Consider the following 18337-nt stretch of genomic DNA (forward strand, 5'->3'; position numbering starts at 1 on the left):
AAAGAAAAAGAAAACTTTCCTTAAGCGTTACATTAAACATTTAAGCATTTACCAGAAGGGGAGTTGGAAGAAATTGCAAATCAAGGCCCATGAACTTCATATTTCAAATCTATGGGCAGAGACTTTAGAACATGACCTTTCATATGACTCCTATGATTTATAGACAAAAAGATATTAGAGAAATTGAAGCAATGCATAGGGCGTAACTCTCCTGCCTTCTCTCCTCCTTCCAAACTAACAGATATTTCTATCACTTCCAGATGGTTCTATGATCACTATGTAAACATAAGAGAGGAAAATTCAGCAGAAATGATGCTAAAAATAAGAAGTCTGGACTTTCCCCAAATTTTTAGCACCTCTTAAAAAAACAGCTGTAGTCAAGCACTGAAAGCAAGCAGCTTTCTCATCTTGCATGAGGAGGGGGTCGTGGGAGCTTGCATGCGTGTGCACAAGTAGGTGCCCGCCAAGGGAGGGCTTCACACATGCTAGGCTCCAAAATGGAGCCACACCCCCAGCTCATCTTGTGTTCTTTTTAGTGCTACTAGATAGCACATATTCTGTATTAACTTACACACAATTATTGCAAGTAGAGGTTGTGAGACAAAAGAAAAGCATATAGTCCTGTTTGCAGAAATCCTGCATGATGTTTGAAAGACTAAAAGATACTGATAGAATGTTGAATTTTCTTCTTCCTTTTTTGTTTTTGGAACTGAAGGTTGAACTCAGGGCCATTCTACCTCTGAACTACACCTTGAGCTCAAACTTATTGTTTATTTTGACACAGGGTCTTACTAAGTTTCAGAGGGCCTCACAAGGTTGCTGAAGGGTGTCTGAGAAACCGAGACCCTCCTGTCTTCAGGATTACAACAGCGTACCACCAAAACTGCTTGAATTTTTTTTGTATGCGTGTTTTGTTTTGGTGCTGGGGATTGAACCCAGGGGCATTCTACCTTTGAGCCTGACCATCAGAACAATTTTATTTTGAAATAGCATTTGATAAGCTGCTGAAGGTCTCCCTAAATGGCTGAGGTTGGTCTCAAACTTGCAAACCTCCTGTCTTAGCCTCCCAAGTACTAGGATTACAGGCATGTGCCACTACATCTAGCTTGAATTTTCCTTTTTTCAAGAGAATTCTATTCTATCAAGTTCCTTCAAATTTATAAAACTATGTTTTTGAAAGAGTTAAAAAGTAAAAAGCATACCAAAAGCCATAGCAACAAAAGTAAAAATAAGTGGAACTCCATAAAACCAGAAAGCTTCTGAGCCGGGCATGGTGGCACACACTTGTAATCCCAGTACTTGGGAGGCTGAGACTGGAAGATCATAGTTCGAGGCCAGCCTCAGCTACTTAGTGAGACCCTCCACTACTTAGTGAGACCCTGTTTCAAAATAAAGAATAAAATATCGGGCTGGGGGTGTAGCTCGGAGGTCAAATGCCCCTGGGCTCCATTCCCAGTATTTGGAAAGAAAGAAAGAAAGAAAGAAAGAAAGCAAGCAAGCAAGCAAGCAAGCAAGCAAGCAAGCTAGCTTCTGCACAACAAAGGAAACAATCCACAAAGTTAAAAAGATTAGAAGAAAATAAATGGGAACCATATATCAGACAAAGGTTTAATATTCAAAAAATATAAGAAACTCATATAAGTCAATAGCAAAAAAAAAAAGGAAAGAAAAAATAACTTGATTAAAAACTGGGCAAAGAAGCCAGGCAAAGTGGTACATGCCTGTAATCCCAGTACTTGGGAGGCTGAGACAGGAGGATCACAGGTTTGCAGCCAGCCTCAGCAATTTAGTGAGGCCCTCTGCAACCATTAGTGCTGGGGTGTAGCTCGGAAGTAGAATGTCCCTGGGTTTAATGCCCAGCACTGCAAAAAAAACCAAAAACAAACAACAACAACAAAAAAACTGGGTAAGGAACCTGAACAGACATTTTTCCAAAGAAGCCAGGTATGGTGGTACACATCTATAATCCCAACACTTGAGAAGCTGAGATAGAAAGATTGCAGGTTTGAGGCCAGTCTCTGCAGTTTAGCAAGACCCTGTTTCAAATAAAAACTAAAGCCAGAAGTGGTGGCACATGCTTGTTATCCCAGTGTTTGGGAGGCTGAGACAGGAGGATCTCAGGTTGGAAGACTCAGCTACTTAGGCCCTTTGCAACTCAGTGAGACCCTGTTTCCAAATAAAATATAAAACAGGTCTGGGAGTGTAGCCTGGAGGTAGAAAGCCCCTGGGTCCCATCCCCACTACCACAAAAATTAAATAAATAAATAAATAAATAAATAAATAAATAAATAAATAAATAAAATAAAAAATAAAATAGGGCTGGGTATAGCTCAGAGGTAGAATTCATTCCCCTAAGTTCAACCCTCAGTATCAAAAACAGAAACAAAAGGCCAGCAGGCAGGTCTATGAAACAAAAAAATACCCCGCACCACTTAACAGAGGGAAATACAAATCAGAACTCCACTGAGGTATTGCCTTATATTCATTAGGATGACTGTTATCAAAAGTACAGAAGGGCCGGGCGTGGTGGCGCACGCTTGTAATCCCCATATTTGGGAGGCGGAGACAGGAGGATCGCGCTGGTTCGGAGCCAGCCACAGGCGCTGGCTTAAGAGACCCTATTTCCAAATAAAAAAGTATACAAAACAGGTCTGGGAGTGTAGCCCGGAGGTAGAAGGGCTTCCAGGAAGCCCAGTACCACAAAAAAAAAGAAGAAGAAAAAGAGAAAATTCTGTCTGATAGGGCAGTGGATGTAGCTCGGTGTAGAGCAAGTGCTTAGTTAGCATTCACCAAGGCCTCTGCAAATCCCAGGCACTGCATACACATCAAAACTGTGTCTATACTGGACATGCAGAGACTTTTTTCTTGTCATTAATCCCTAAAAAATACAATATACCAACTATTTACATAGCATTTACGGTGTATTAGGTATTACAAAAAAATCTGGAGAATATTTAAAATAACGTGTTAGACACCCATTATTTGGATTCTTATATTGGGACCAGAAGTGTGTCTCATATTTGAGTTTTTCAGATTTTGAAAAATGTGTGCTGGGTGTGGTGGCGCACGCTTGTAATCCCCGCGCTAGGGAGGCTGAGACAGGAGAATGGTACAGGTTCGAAGCCAGCCTCAGCTACTTAGTGAGGCTCTCAGCAACTTAGTGAGACCCTGTTTCCAAATAAAATATAAAATAGGTCTGGGAGTATAGCCCGGAGGTAGAAAGCCTCTGGGTTCTACCCCCAGTACCACAAAAAAAAAAAAAAAAAAAAAAGAAAAGAAAAAAGAAAAGAAAAATTTGTTTGGACTTTGGAGTATCATGTTGGACCTCAGTAAGTTTCAGATGTGCAGGGTGCATGTTTACAATCCCAATACTTGGGAGGCTGAGACAAGAGGATCATAGGTTTGAGAACAGCCTCAGCAAGTAATGAAACTCTCATAAAACCTAGTGAATCCTTGTTTCAAAATAAACAGGGTCTCACTCAAAATAAAAATAAAATAGGATCGGGGTGTAGCATGGAGGTAGAATTCCCCTGGGTTCAATCCCCAGTACCACCAAAACAACAACAACAACAATTTCAGATTTCAGAGCATTTCTGATCTGGAAATTTTGGATTAGGGATGCTCCATCTGTGTAGGAGAAAATATGCCTAAATTATATGCAAACAATGCCATTTTATATACAGGTACATGGTTTTACTAATAAGTCTTAGATTAAGTCTTAGACAAATTTTCAATTCTTTTGGGCATATACCCACAAATGACTACATGGATTTTTTTTTTTTTTTTTTTTTTTTTTTTTGCGGAACTGGGGATGAAACCCAAGGTCATTCTACCTCCGAGCTACACTCTCCAGCCCTATTTTTTATTCTTTATTTTGAAACAGGGTCTCACTGAGTTGCAAAGGGCCTCACTAAGTAGTTAAGGCTGTCTGCAAACCATGATCCTCCTGTCTCAGTCTCCCAAGTGCTGGGATTACAAGCGTGCACCACCATGCCCTGCTTGGGAATTCTTTAAAAATAAAAAAAAAAATTTTTTTGGAAGTATTACGGATTGAATTCAGAACCTCACACATACTAGGCAAGCACTCTACTACTGAGCTATATTCCTGACCCTTTTTATTTTGTGACAGGTTCTTACTAAGTTGCCTAGGCTGACCTTGAACTTGTGATTCTTCTGCCTCAGCCTCCCAAGTCACTGGGATTATAGGTATGTGTCATCACTCCCGACAAATTTTTAAAATTTGAATAAAATCAAACTTATTTTTTTTTGTTGACCATACCTTCGGTGTCATATCCAAGAAATCATTTCTAAATCCAGTATTATAAAGATTTGCTCTGAGCCAGGCCTGAGGTGTACACTTGTAATCCAAGTACTTGGAAGGCTGAGACAGGAGGACAACAGGTTCGAGGGCAGTCTCAGCATGTAATGAGACTCTCATCAACCTAGTAAGACCCTGTTTCCAAATAAAAATAAAATAGGACTGGGGGTATAGCTCAGAGGTAGAATGCCCCTGGGTTCAGTCTCTAGTACTGCCAAAAATAAAATAAAATAAAACAAATGAATAGGGAAAACGGATCAACTCTGCCTATCAGGATAGGTGACATTGCCTTCCCCTCCTCCCACCCACTGAGAGCAAGTCTGCCACCCCAGCTCCCTTCTTCCTTGCAGCTCATAAAGTCCTGTGCACAGGGGTTTCCCCACTGCTTCACACTCCCAACCTGATACCGCGACACGCCAGCTCTAAATACAAGGGTTAGGAAAGATCGCAGAAAGGAGTGATTCCCCTGGCATTCTGCCAGCTTTGCTCCAAGAGTTTCTTGGCATTTCCACTATAATATGGCACAATGAGCACATGCTGCAACCTCCTCTTCCTGCCTCAAATCCTGAGAAATTATAAAATAAGTGAATAAGAATCCAGAACCAAGCTGGGCATGGTGGTACATACCTATAATCTCCATGCTCACGAGGCTGACACAAGAGGATCACAGGTGCAAGGCCAGCCTTAGCAACTGAATGAGACCCTCTGCAACTTAGTGAGGGCCTGTCTCAAAATAAAAATAAAGTAGAGCTGGGGATATAGCTCAGAAGCAAAAGAGCCCTGGGTGCAATCCCCAATACCACACAGAAAAATAAATTAAAAATAAAGCAAAACAAATCCACAAAACGAAACTACAGATTTATGCAAATGAGCAAATAAAAATCTGGACAGGGAGCTAGGCAATGGCTTACGAAACGCCGAGAGTGACGGCTACTTAGGAGCCCAGGAGTGAGGAGGCAGACCCTGTCTCAAAAATAAGCAAACAAAATCTGTTGGGCATGTTATCACATATCTGTAAACCCAGTGATCTGGGAGGCTGAGGCAGGAAGACTGGAAGTTCAAGGCCAACCTAGACAACTTAGTGAGGCTCTGTCTCAAAATAAAAGTAAAAGAGGCTGGGGATGTGGGTCAGTGGTAGAGCATGCCTGGGTTCAATCCCCAGTATGCAGAAAAAAATCTGAAGGAATGTGCATTAAATTGATAATGGTCATTATCTCTAGGAAAAACATTGGATTTGAAGTGTACCTTGGGGAAACTTACATCTCATCTACATATATATATATATATATATATATATATATATATATATATATATATATAATTGTGTGTGTGTGTGTGTGTGTGTGTGTGTGTGTGTGTGTGTGTGTGTGAGAGAGAGAGAGAGAGAGACAGACAGACAGACAGACAGACAGACAGACAGACAGTGAGGATTGAACCCAGGGGCATTCTACCACCAAACTAGAATTTTGAAACAGGGTCTCGCTAGGGTGATGAGTCTTACTTGCTGAAACTGTCCTCGAACCTGAGATCCTCCTGTCTCAGCCTCCCAAATACTGGGATTACAGGTGTACACCACCATGCCCAGCTTGACTTTTTTGCAGGGGTGATACTGGGGATTGAACCCAGGGCATTCTACTTCTGAGCTACACTTCCAGTCAGATTTTATTTTTTATTTTGAAACAGGGTCTCACTAAGTGTTGGAGGGGCTTACAAGTTGCTGGGGCTGGCCTTGAACCTGAGCTCCTTTTGTCTGAGCCTCCCAAGTACTGGAATCACAAGCATGCACCACCACACCCAGCTTTTGATTTTTTTTTTTTTTTTTTTTTTTTTTTTTTTTGGTGATACTGGGGTTCCTGGAAGCCCTTCTACCTCCGGGCTTCACTCCCAGACCTATCATATATATATTTGGAAACAGGGTCTCTTAAGCCAGCACAGCTGGTTTCGAACCTGCGCGACCCTCCTGTCTCCGCCTCCCAAGTGCGGGGATTACAAGCGTGTGCCACCATACCCGGCTGATTTTTTTTTTTTAATTAAAGAAAATGTATACTTGTATAATTGAAAATAAAGGAACTTAAGAAAAAGAAGTCTGTAGCAGTCAGGCCTATGAAGGCAGAGTTGACGATGATGGCTTCTGCCAAGGGCCACCTCTTCGTTTCTCCTTTGCTGAAAGGAAGGTTAGAATTTTTTTTTTTTTTTTTTTTTTTTTTTTTTTTGGTGGTACTGGGGATGGAACCCAGGGGCCTTCTACCTCCAGGCTACAATCCCAGGCCTCTTTTATATTCTATTTGGAAACAGGGTCTCTTAAGCCAGCTGAGGCTGGCTTCGAACCTGTGCGATCCTGCTGTCTCAGCCTCCCAAGCACGGGGATGACAAGCGTGGGCCACCACGCCCGGCTAAAGTTAGAATTTTTAATCATAGGTAGTGGTCTCTGCCTTCTCAGTATTTCTTCTTGCTGCTTTTCTTTTCTTTTTTTTTTCTCTTTCATTCTTCCTTCCTTCCTATTTTTTGTTTTTGTTTTGTTTTGTTACTGTGATTAAACCCAGGGACATTCTGGCTCTGAGCTACCAGACCTATTTCATTTTTATTTTGAAACAGGATCTCACTAGGTTGATGAGTTTGTTTGCTGAGCTTGTCCTCGAACCTGTGACTCTCCTGTCTCAGCCTACCAAGTACGGAGATTTTAGGTGTGCGCCACCACGCCTGCTTCCTGCTGCTATATCTAATAGAAAAGACACTGAATTCATCATCCCTCACCTTTCTTTAGAGTCCTCATCTTTCAGCTGGGGGCGTGGCATATGCTTGTAATCTCAGCATTATACCTAATACTATGTATATACCTAAAATAGGGCTGCGGGTGCAGCTCAGAGGTAGAATACCTCTGGGTTCAACCTCCAGTACCGCCCCCCCAAAAAATTCCTCATCTTCCTTCTCTTTAAGGACTTGCCTTTTTTGCTGGAACTGAATCTGGGATTAAAACTCAATTGTGGTAGAAGAAAAGAATAAGATTAGAAAAAAGGTCATCATTTTGTCACACCCAAAGTTCTACTGGCACAAAGTATTCTCTTAGGATTGCCATAGCCGGGTGTGGTGGCGCACGCTTGTAATTCCAGCATTTGGGAGGCGGAGACAGGAAGGACTGTACAGGTTTGAAGCCAGCCTCAGCTACTTAGTGAGGCCCTTTGCAACTCAGTGAGACCCTGTTTCAAAAAATAAAGAATAAAAAAATAGGATTGGGGTGTCACTCAGAGATAGAATGCCCTCGGGTTCCATCCCCAGTACCACAAAAAAATAAAATAAATATCGCCATAGGAATGCACCCCATCCCATGTGTTCTTTACCAGTGTGACTCTGACATCTGTACCATGGGGGGCAGGGGAAGACATATGCTTTCCTCTTGACTCTTGAAACCTTGTGACTGCGGTACAGTGATGCCGGGTGACTTACAAGGCCTAGGTCTTTGGGGTGCTCATTCTTGGAACTGAGCTGCCTTCCGATGAGGAAGCCTAAGCAGTGCACAGAGGATGACAGGGCTCCCACTCCACAGCCCAGCTGAAGTCTGGCAGACAGTGAGCACCAATGTCCCAGCCATAAGCCCAGGGCTCCTCCAGTCCCTTTCTCAGCTGGTGCTGCACGAGCACAGACTCTGGTTCCCACTGAGCCAAGACAAGTTTTATGAAAAAAAATAATTATTTTAAGCTAGCAAGTTTAGTGACAATTTGTTATAAGGAAATGACTGGGACACTTTCCTGCACGAATGTGGACAACTCAGAGTTGTCCAACCACAACTCTCTGACACAGACAGCTTCAGAAGACACAGTAAGAGGTGATGGAAGGGATCCCCTCATCAGATAGTTAGGTGGGATAATATCTGGAGATGCTTCCTACAGTGAGATTCAAAGTGTGTACAGAGCTTGGCGCTTGAGCACTTCCAAGCGCCATCTTGTGTTACAGGAAGACCATGTTCTCCACGATACCTTTCAGAAAGCTGCCGGATCTGTGGAATTCCCATGTACTTGTGGAAATGCTCCAAAACATTCATCACTCCCTGAAGGAGGTTGGCGACTTCTCCGTACTGTCTGCGCCTGGTCATGGCTCTGCAAGGAAATAAGAAGTTAAAAACTCAAAAACAAAAAAATGTACATGATGTACATTCACAAACATATCAAAGTCAATCATTAAGCCAAACATGAGAAGAAGGAAGGGGGGAGAGAATGGGATGCGAATTGGGTAAGGGCTAATTGAGGCTAATTGAGATGTGTGCGTGTATGCCTCTACCATCTTGTACTCCATTAAGATATATGACTACAATGCACCAATAAAAAGAAAAAACAAAAAGCAAACCACTAAGGACATGAGGTACAAATATGGGCCATCTTTCTCTTGCTCTAAAATAGATGTCAACTCGAGCCAGGCATGGTGGTGCACGCTTGTAAGCCCAGTGCTTGGGAGGTTGAGACAGGAGATCACACAGGTTCAAAGCCAGCCTCGGCTACTTAGTGAGGCTCTCAGCAACTTAGTGAGACCCTGTTTCCCAATAAATTATAAAACAGGGCTGTGGGTATAGACCAAAGGTAGAATGCCTCTGGGTTCCATCCCCAGTGCCACAAAAATAAATAAATAAATAAATAAATAAATAAATAAATAAATAAATGTCAACTCAATTCAATAAACATTACCAAGTGCTGGATATGTATGGTGTTGTGTGGAGGGGAAAAAAAGACCTGGCCTAATTCTCAAAAGAGAGTCAGCAGGGCGTGGTAGCGTATGCTTGTAATCTCCGCACTTGGGAGGCGGAGACAGGAGGATTGCGCCTGTCTGGCTTAGGAAACCCTGTTTCCAAATAAAAATATAAAATAGGTCTCGGAGTGTAGCCCGGAGGTAGAAGGGTTTCCAGGAACCCCAGTACCACCAAAAAAACCAAAAAAAAACAAAAAAAGAGTCAAGTATACACCTAACTAATAGATAGTAGGATAGATTTTCAACAGAGGTACAAGTTATATACTATGGAGGTACAAAAGAATATGGGTGTGGTGGATTCTCCGTGTGAGGGAAGCAAATCTGGGCCGACTTTAAGGCTTTGCATCAGGGCTACAGGACTAACAGGATTTCAACAAAGAACAGGGTAGAGATGTTACCACTTGAGGATTGTAGCATATGGGCAAACCAAACTATCTTTCTAATATACAACTAGGGATATTTGTAGGCATTTACATGTTAACTCAGATCTGTAGGTACTTTTTGTTTTGCTTTGTTTTGTGTATGTGGTACTGGGGATAGAACCCAGGGTCATTCTACCTCTGTGCTATATACACAGTCCAATTTTATATTTTTACTTTGAAACAGGGTATCACTAAGTTGCAGAGGGCCTCACCAAGTGCTGAGGCTGGCTTCAAACCTGTATGTCTCAGCCTCCCAAGTACTGGCATTACAGACATGCACCACCACACCAGGCAGATCTGTAAGTTTTAAGCCAACAATAAGCAACTACACATCAAGACATCTACTTTCCCTACCGCTAAATAAGGTTAATAAAGCTTAAACAAAAGATGCTGATAGCCGGGCATGGTGGAGGATCATGCAGGTTGGAAGCCAGCCTCAACTACTGAGTGAGGCTCTCAGGAACTTTGTGAGACCCTGTTTCCAAATAAAATATAGAATAGGTCTGGGAGTGTAGCCCAGAGGTAGAAAAGCCCCTGGGTTCCACCCTCAGTACCACAAAAAAAAAAAAAAGCCACTAAAACCAACAGTTATAACAAGGAAGTACAAACTGATCTAAAATGATAAAAAATTTCATTAAGGTTGGACTTTTACATATATGTATAATTTATGACTTCTCTCCAGAGACATTTGAAAAGATAGGCTCAAATTCAAGCCCAAGTGTTATTTTGCTACCACTACCTGCTAACACTGGTCATCTGAGGGAATCTGAGGGAAGGAATAACAGACCAACTGGTGGCCTGGCAGATCATCAAAAGAATAGACCAGGGGTTCCCTGACAGCCAGACAATGACCAGGAGTGTTGAGGAAGGAGCCTGCTCCTTCTTGTTCTCTCCTTCTATGCCTGTCCTTCTCCCAACACACAAGATTTTAGATACTGTATCTACATTTCTGTGAAGATGCTCTTTCTCTGTCTACTGCTGGAATCATGCTGAGGCTGGAACAGGAAACTTCTCAGCCTAAGACAAACCACAGAGGTAGACTGGAATGCTGGTGAAGGCGGCTGCCTGTTTGTGATAAATATGCTTGGGAGGCGGAGACAGGAGGATTGCGCTGGTTCGAAGCCAGCCTCGCTGGCTTAAGAGACCGTTTCCAAATAAAAATATAAAATAGGTCTGGGAGTGTAACCTGGAGATAGAAGGGTTTCCAGGAACCCCAATACCACCACCAAAATATATATATATATATATATATATATATATATATATATATATATATATATATATATATTTTATATATAATATATATTTTTTAAAGGGTCTGGGGATGGAACCCAGGGGCTTTTGACCTTCAAGCTACACCCCCTGCCTATTTTTTATTCTTTTTTTTGAAACAGGGCCTCACTAAGTTGCAGAGGGCCTCACTAAGTAGCTGAGGCTATCTGCGAACCATGATCCTCTGGTCTGAGCCTCCTGAATGCTGGGATTACAAGGGTCTACCACCACGCCCAGCTTCAATATTATTTTTAATGTGTTCATGTATCATTCCCTCTGTAAGCCAAACAGGAAGCTACTATCCTTGGAAAGGGTTGGGGTTTTTTTGTTTGTTTGTTTTGGTATATGTGTGTAATTGGGGATGGAACCCAGGGGCATTCTACCTCTGAGCTACATCCCCAGCCCTATCTTTTTATTCTTTATTTTTGAAACAGGTCTTACTAAGTTGCAAAGGGCCTCATGAGGCCCTCTGCAGCAAACCTGCAATTCTCCTGTCTCAGCCTCCCAAATACTGGGATTACAAGCATGAGCCACCACGCCTGGTGAGAAAGAGTTTTTATAAACAGTGAGCCAGGCATAATGTACATGCCTTACAGTCCCAGCTACTTGGGATGCTAAGGCAGGAGGATCACTTGAGACTATCAATTCAAGATCAGCCTGGGTCACACAGCCAGACCCCGAATTAAAAAAAAAAAAAAGTGGATTGAATGATACATCAAAGATCTGATCTGATTCCAAATGGTCTCTTTGGTGAATAAAATTCTGCCAATACAGGCAGGGAAAATTGCCAAAGCAGAGGCTATAGGAAGTGATTTGGGGCCTGAATCACTTTGTCTATCTTAATATTCTCTAAGTCATTCTCCTGTGCTTTCTGGGTCCCCCTCAGACTCAGCTGTACCTCATTTTTTGTTGTTGTTAAGTTTTGAACACCGAGAGGGTATAAAGCAAAAAACTGTGACTGAGCACTTCAGCAGCTTTGCAGACTGTGGGGCAGGATGGTGAGGCCTTCCTGGCTGAGAAATGAATAAACCATGAAGTCCATCCATCCGTCCATCCGTCCGTCCGTCCGTCCTTCCTTCCTTCCTTCTTCTCTTTGAGCTATACCCCAACCTTATTTTGTTTATTATTTGGGGACAGGGGCTCACTAAGTTGCCCAGGCTTTGAAGCCAGTTTCTTTACATAATGGATTTCCCATAGGCCCAAGAGAAAGTCCACGGCTCCTACTCGAGGGAATCGACACCGCCAGCCAGCATGTGCAGATGGTTTAGCGTCGTGATTGAGGTGGTCAGGTGGCGTTTGGCATGGTCTAACTGCTTGATATCGCGGGTGATTTCCTTGACCTAAATGTTGAGAAACAACAGGGAAGAAAGAAGAAATATTAAGAAAGAATATAAACCCATCTACAAGAAGCTTCATAAGAAAAAAATGCACATGAACCAAGGAAAAGGCCTAGGTTAGCCCTTGGAGAAAATGCAATCAATCTCATGATAGGAAAGCAAATTATTTCAGTCAACCGCTCTACTTTTTTTCCCAGTGGTACTGAAGATTGAACTCAGGGGCATTCTATCTCTATCTCTGAGCTACACCTCAGCCCTATTTTATTTTGAAACAGAGTCTCACTGAATTGCAGAGGACCTCACTAAATTCCTGAGGCTGGCTGCGAACCTGCGATCCTCCTGTCTCAGCCTCCCAAGTACTGGGATTACAAATGTGTGCCACCATGTCCAGCAGCCCCTCTACATTTTTTGGCATTTCTTCAGAATTTACCCAGGGTTACAAAATCCTCAGTTATGAGAAAGAAATAAGTTTTATTTTTCATCATCAGTGGAATGATTCAAATAACAATGTAGTACTGAGCATGCAGGGTTCAGAGGGCTCAGAGGCCAAGTCTAGCACATCTCCAGAATAAGCTCAGAAGTGCGACTTCTGCCTCAGGATTGAGATGGTCTTTACTAATGGAATTAGTAGTCTTGTCTTCAGCAAAGAAAAGACATTCTCTCAAATCTTAAATGTAACCTCTTAACATGTAATGTCTTAAGAGGAGCAAAAGCAAGGCATGGTGGCACGTGCCAGTACTCTCTGTACGTGGAAGGCTGAGACAAGAAAATCACAGGTTTGAGATCAGCCTCAGCAACTTGGCAAGGATTTCAGCAATTTAGTGAGACCCTGTTTCAAAACTAAAAACAAAAGCTGGGTGTGGTGGTGCACATTTGTAATCTCAGCACTTGGGAGGCTGAGACAGGAGGATCTGGATTTGTGGCCCATCTCAGCTGTTAGCTGGGCATGGTGGTGCACTCTTGTAATCCTGGCATTCAGGATGCTGAGAATGGAGGATCACGGTTCGTGGACGGCCTCAGCTACTTAGTGAGGCCCTCCGCAACTTACTGAGACGCTGTTTCAAAATAAATAATTAAAAAACATGGCAGGGGTACAGCTCGGAGGTCAAATGCCCCTGGGTTCCATCCCCAGACCCACAAAAAATAAAAATAAAATAAAAATAGAGCTGTGAAGGCATGGTGGTACATGCTTGTAATCCTGTTACTTGGGAAGCTGAGAGAGGAGGATTGCAGGTTTGCAGCAAGCCTCAACTACTTAGTGAGGCCCTGTTTCAAAATAAAGAATAAAAATAGGAATGGGGGTGTAGCTCAGAGGTAGAATGTCCCTCAATACTGCAATTAATTAATTAATTAAAAATGGTGCTGCAAGCTGGGTGTGGTGGCACATGCCTATAATCCCAGTACTGGGGAGACTAGACAAGAGGACCACAGATTCAAGTCCAGTCTCAGAAATTTAGCAAGACCCTTGGCAATTTAGTAAGTCTTTGTTTCAAAATATAAAAGGGAACCTGGGTGTGATAATGCATGCTTGTAACCTCAGTACTTGGGAGGCTGGGACAAGAGAATCATAGGTTCAAGGACAGCTTCAGCAAGCAGTGAAACTCTCATCAATATAGTGAGACCCTGTCTCAAAATAAAAAATAAAATAAAATAGGGCCTGGGGGCATAGAGGTAGAATGCCTCTGGTTCGACCCCCAGTATCATAAAAAAAAACAAAATAAAAGGGGGGGCTGGAGGTGTAGCTCAAAGATAGAATGCCTCTGGGCTCAATCCACAATACTAAAATAAAATAATAATAACAATTAAATAAAAAGAGGCTGCAAATGTAGGGCAACAGGAGGTGAGTCACCCTTGTCTAGCGGCTCCTGTGAGTCAATCCAGAAGGCACTTGCAGGGGCTTGCCTAGACGGTGGATGGCTGTAGTCGGCAGGAAGTGGGAGGAAGAAAGCTCATTAATTCCTATGACTGGATGAGACATTAACTTCCCCTTTGGGTACAAAAAAGTTAGGAAGAGACCTAAACTCACCATTTGCTCCGATTTTTCTGCTTTGTCTTTGATATCTTTGATTTTGCCAAAGAGTTGCTGAATAGCTTTCTGGGCCTCTTCCAGTGCCTAGAGTAAGGGAAATGAGTGAAAAACAGAAGCAATGCAAGACAGCACCAGTCACCACACCATAATCAATCCCAGGCTCCAAAGTAATTACCATATGCTTTTTTTTTTTTTTTTGAAGTATTGGGGATTGAACCCAGGGACATTCTGCCTCTGAGCTACATCTCCAGCCCTATTTTATATTCTTTATTTTGAAACAAAGTCTCACTAAGTTGTAGAGGGCCTCATTAAGTTGCTGAGGCTGGTCCAAACCTGTGATCCTCCTGTCTCCACCTCCAAAGTACTGGGATTATAAGCATGCACCACCCCAGCTCCATAATGGTATCTTGATTCATTGTACTTATGCCAATTGTACTGGACTGATGTAGAAGAGAAATATACAGGCTGGCATTTGGATATAGGCAAATACTTAGGACTCTTACTAATCATAAAGTTTTAATTTAAAAACTAAACTAGAGCCAGGCATGGTGGCGCATGTTTGGTGCAATTTGGGAGGATCGCGGTTTGCAAACAGCCTCAGCTACTTAGTGAGGCCCTTTGCAAGTCAGTGAGACCCTGTTTCAAAATAAAGAATAAAAAATAGGACTGGGGTGTAACTCAGAGGTAGAATGTCCCTGGGTTCCATACCAGTACCAAAAAAAATAATAATAATAACTAGAGCGGGTCATGGTGGTATACGCTTGTAATCCCAGTATTTGAGAGGCTGAGACAGGAGGATCTTGTTTCATGGCCAGCCTCAGCTACTTAGTAAGGCCCTTGACGACTTAGTGAGACCTTGTTTTAAACAAAGAATAAAAAATAGGGCTGGGGTGGAGCTTGGAGATAGAATCCCCCTGGGTTCAAACTCCAGTACTGCAAAATAAATAAATAAATAAATAAATAAATAAATAAATAAATAAATAAATAAATAAATAAATAAATATTTAAAAATAAACTAGCTGGGCATGGTGCCACACGCTTGTAATCCCAGTACTTGGGAGGCTGAGACAGGAGGATCACAGATTCATGGCCAGCCTCAGCTAATTAATAAAGCCCTCCACAATTTAGTGAGATCTTGTTTCAAAATAAAGAATAAAAAATAGGGCTGAGGGTGTATCTCAGAGGTAGAATGCTCCTGGGTTCAATCCCCAGTACCATAAAAAATAAATAAAAACTAAACTATTTCCCCCCACCTCAGTGATACATGTTATTGATAGCAGTAAGTAGGAAATGCACATCTCTGTGTGTGTATGTATGTGTGCGTGCAGTAAACATTAAAATATATAAAGAGACATGTGGCTTTAAGTTATGGTAGGGAAAGCTCTGGATTTGGAAGTTCCATAAGATTGTGTCTTACAAAAATAGTATTATGTATGAGGACTTCAAAACTGTGGCGAATATTGAAGACATTTATAGTGTTGCACTTGAAAACCAAAGATGTGCTGGGCATGGTAGTGCATGCTTGTAATCAAATTTTTAAAAAGCCGGGCGTGGTGGCGCAAGCTTGTAATCCCCACGCTTGGGAGGCTAAGACAAGAGGATCGCACAGGTTCGAAGCCAGCCTCAGCTACTTAGTGAGATAAAATATAAAATAGGTCTGGGAGTATAGCCCAGAGGTAGAAAAGCCCCTGGGTTCCACCCCTCATACCACAAAGAAAGAAAAATAGAAAAAAAAGAAAGCCAAAGATGTGTAGTCAGAAAGGTATGTGTGACGTTAATGGTGAGCCAAATGTTTCTATGGAAATAAAACCCTACAAAGAGCTGGGTGAAGTGGCACGTGCTTGTAATCTCACTACTTGGAAGGCTGAGACAGGAGGATCACAGGTTTGAGATCAGCCTCAGAAACTTAGTAAGACTCTCATCAATCTAGCAAGACCCTGATTAAAACAAAAAATTAAAAAAGCTAAAAGTACAGCTTGGAGGTGGAATCATGATAGATTTAGTCCCTAATACCACAAAAAAATTAAAATTATTAAAATATGGGTTCAATCCGGGGAGAAGGAGAAGGAAAGGGAGAGGAGGAAAAAGCAAACCCTACAAAGATAAATGCTATACATTAAAACTACTATGACTCATCGTATCTTTTGCAAGCTGAGAGAGCAATAGGAGGGAGTCGGAGGTATGCTAAAGCTACACACATGCAGAACACCTGTACTTCACTGTCCTGTGACTGAAGACAACCCACGGCTAAACTGCACGCACTAACTTCTAGAAAGGACCAACCTGCACGGAATTCTGTGCGAGTGCAGGTCATGCCATGTGATTTTTGTATTTTATATTTTGTGGCAGGGGGTTGAACCCGGGGCCATTCTACCTCTGAGATGCACCCACTGTCTCAGCCGGACACCACCATGCCCGGCACTATGTCATACCATGTTATAGTGACATGCTGGTGGAATTAGAGCCACGCAGCCCACAACCTGTGACATTCGACCAGGAAGGCAAAAGGACTAAAGTCTACAATTAGGTCTAAGTCTGGAGAAGTGTGGAAGATTCTTCCTCAAAGAAAGAGTTCCTATCCATATCCCTCTCAATCTGGCAACCTACCAGAACTGTCTCCACTGCAGGCACCACTTTTTTCTTCCAGAAAACAAGACTCATACAATCTTATATTTCATAGTCTTCAAGAAAGATATGAGGAAGCTAGGGAGAAAATGGGTCAAAGGAGAAACTCCAGTCAAAGGAGATACTATAGATGAGCAAATAAGATGACGTAACTGAGGGAAAGGGAGGGGGAAGAGAGAAACTTTTTTTTTTTTTTTTTTTTTTTTTGCGGGTCTGGGGATGGAACCCAGGGGCGTTCTACCTCTGAGCTATACCCCAACCCTATTTTTTCTTCTTTATTTGGAAACAGGGTCTCACTGAGTTGCAGAGGGTCTCACTAAGTAGCTGAGGCTGTCCGCGAACCGCGATCCTCCTGTCTCAGCCTCTAGAATGCTGGGATTACAAGTGTGTGCCACCACGCCTGGCTAGAAAGAAATTATTTAATGCACATGATGTACTTTGACAAACATATCAATGTTAATCACTAAGCCAAACATGAGAAAGAGGAAGGGGGAGGAAATGTGGCAGGATTTGGGTAAAGGCTAATTAGGTGATGTGTGCGTGTATGCCTACATCATTTTGTACCCCATTAAGATACATGACTACAATGCACCAATCAAAATTTTAAAAAGCCGGGCGTGGTGGCGCACACTTGTAATCCCCACGCTTAGGAGGCTGAGACAAGAGGATTGCACAGGTTCAAAGCCAGACTCAGCTATTTAGTGAGGCTCTAAGCAACTTAGTGAGACCCTGTTTCCAAATAAAATATTTTATTTATTTATTTATTTATTTATTTATTTATTATTATTTATTGTTATTAGCGCGCGGCTGGCTTCGAACCTGCGCGATCCTCCTGTCTCCGCCTCCCAAGCGCAGGGATTACAAGCGTGCGCCACCACGCCCGGCCCAAATAAAATATTTTTAAAAATAGGTCTGGGAGTACAGCCCGGAGGTAGAAGGCCTCTGGGTTCCATCCTCAGTACCACCAAAATAAATAAATAAATAAATAATAAAAAAGAAAGATAAATGGTCTGCCAGATTTTTTCAGGCTAGAATACTTTTGCTTATTCTTTTGCTTGAAATAATGTACTAAACTTGGTGAAATTTAACATAATTCATTTTCCAGAGTCAAAAAGATTCCTCTAAGAGTATTCACTCTACCAAGCAAGTCCATTGTCAACACATACCCTAATATTTGATATATAATCTATAACTACAAACAGAAGAGTAATTTGTAGTTAGAAGAATCACAGGGCCTAAAGATTTTATTTTTTAAAAAAATACTAAGATATTTTTACTACCTGAGAAAATGTGCTGGAAGAAAGATTCTGGCTACATCTCTAGATGCTCTTTAAAATAAAATGTGGTTACTTTTTCGTTCTAACCTGGACATGGGCTAAAAACAGACCTAATTGCCCCAGAGAGTCTGCTTTTAATCCACCTGGAGTTTCTCCTCTCCCAGGAGTCCTGGCCTGAGCACTGAGGCATGGCTGCAGCCTGCAGCAGAAGGCACCATTAGGTGGCAGTTCCTGCAGAGGCCTCTTCATTAACTCAAAGCCTGTAATCAGGAGATAGAAAGCAACCCACCGAGCCAGCCTCCAAGACTCAGCAAAATCAG

At 42.2% G+C, this 18337-nt stretch overlaps 1 protein-coding gene across 2 annotated transcripts in view; it reads right to left on the bottom strand.

Moving 5' to 3' along the window:
* The window catches only part of VPS53 (VPS53 subunit of GARP complex), a gene marked incomplete at both ends in the record, with an annotated part of 175649 nt that overhangs the window by 112948 nt on the left and 44364 nt on the right, over window positions 1-18337 (bottom strand). The window contains 3 exons of one of the 2 annotated variants that reach the window (XM_080713279.1): window positions 8293-8412; window positions 11974-12089; window positions 14113-14199. In XM_080713279.1, coding sequence (XP_080569405.1) covers window positions 8293-8412; window positions 11974-12089; window positions 14113-14199 — 323 coding nt within the window. The remainder of the gene's footprint in view (window positions 1-8292; window positions 8413-11973; window positions 12090-14112; window positions 14200-18337) is intronic. The other variant, XM_080713280.1, reaches the window with a different exon arrangement.

This window comes from Muscardinus avellanarius, assembly GCF_963383645.1.
Source record: "Muscardinus avellanarius genome assembly, chromosome: 16".
Lineage (NCBI taxonomy): Eukaryota > Metazoa > Chordata > Mammalia > Rodentia > Gliridae > Muscardinus > Muscardinus avellanarius.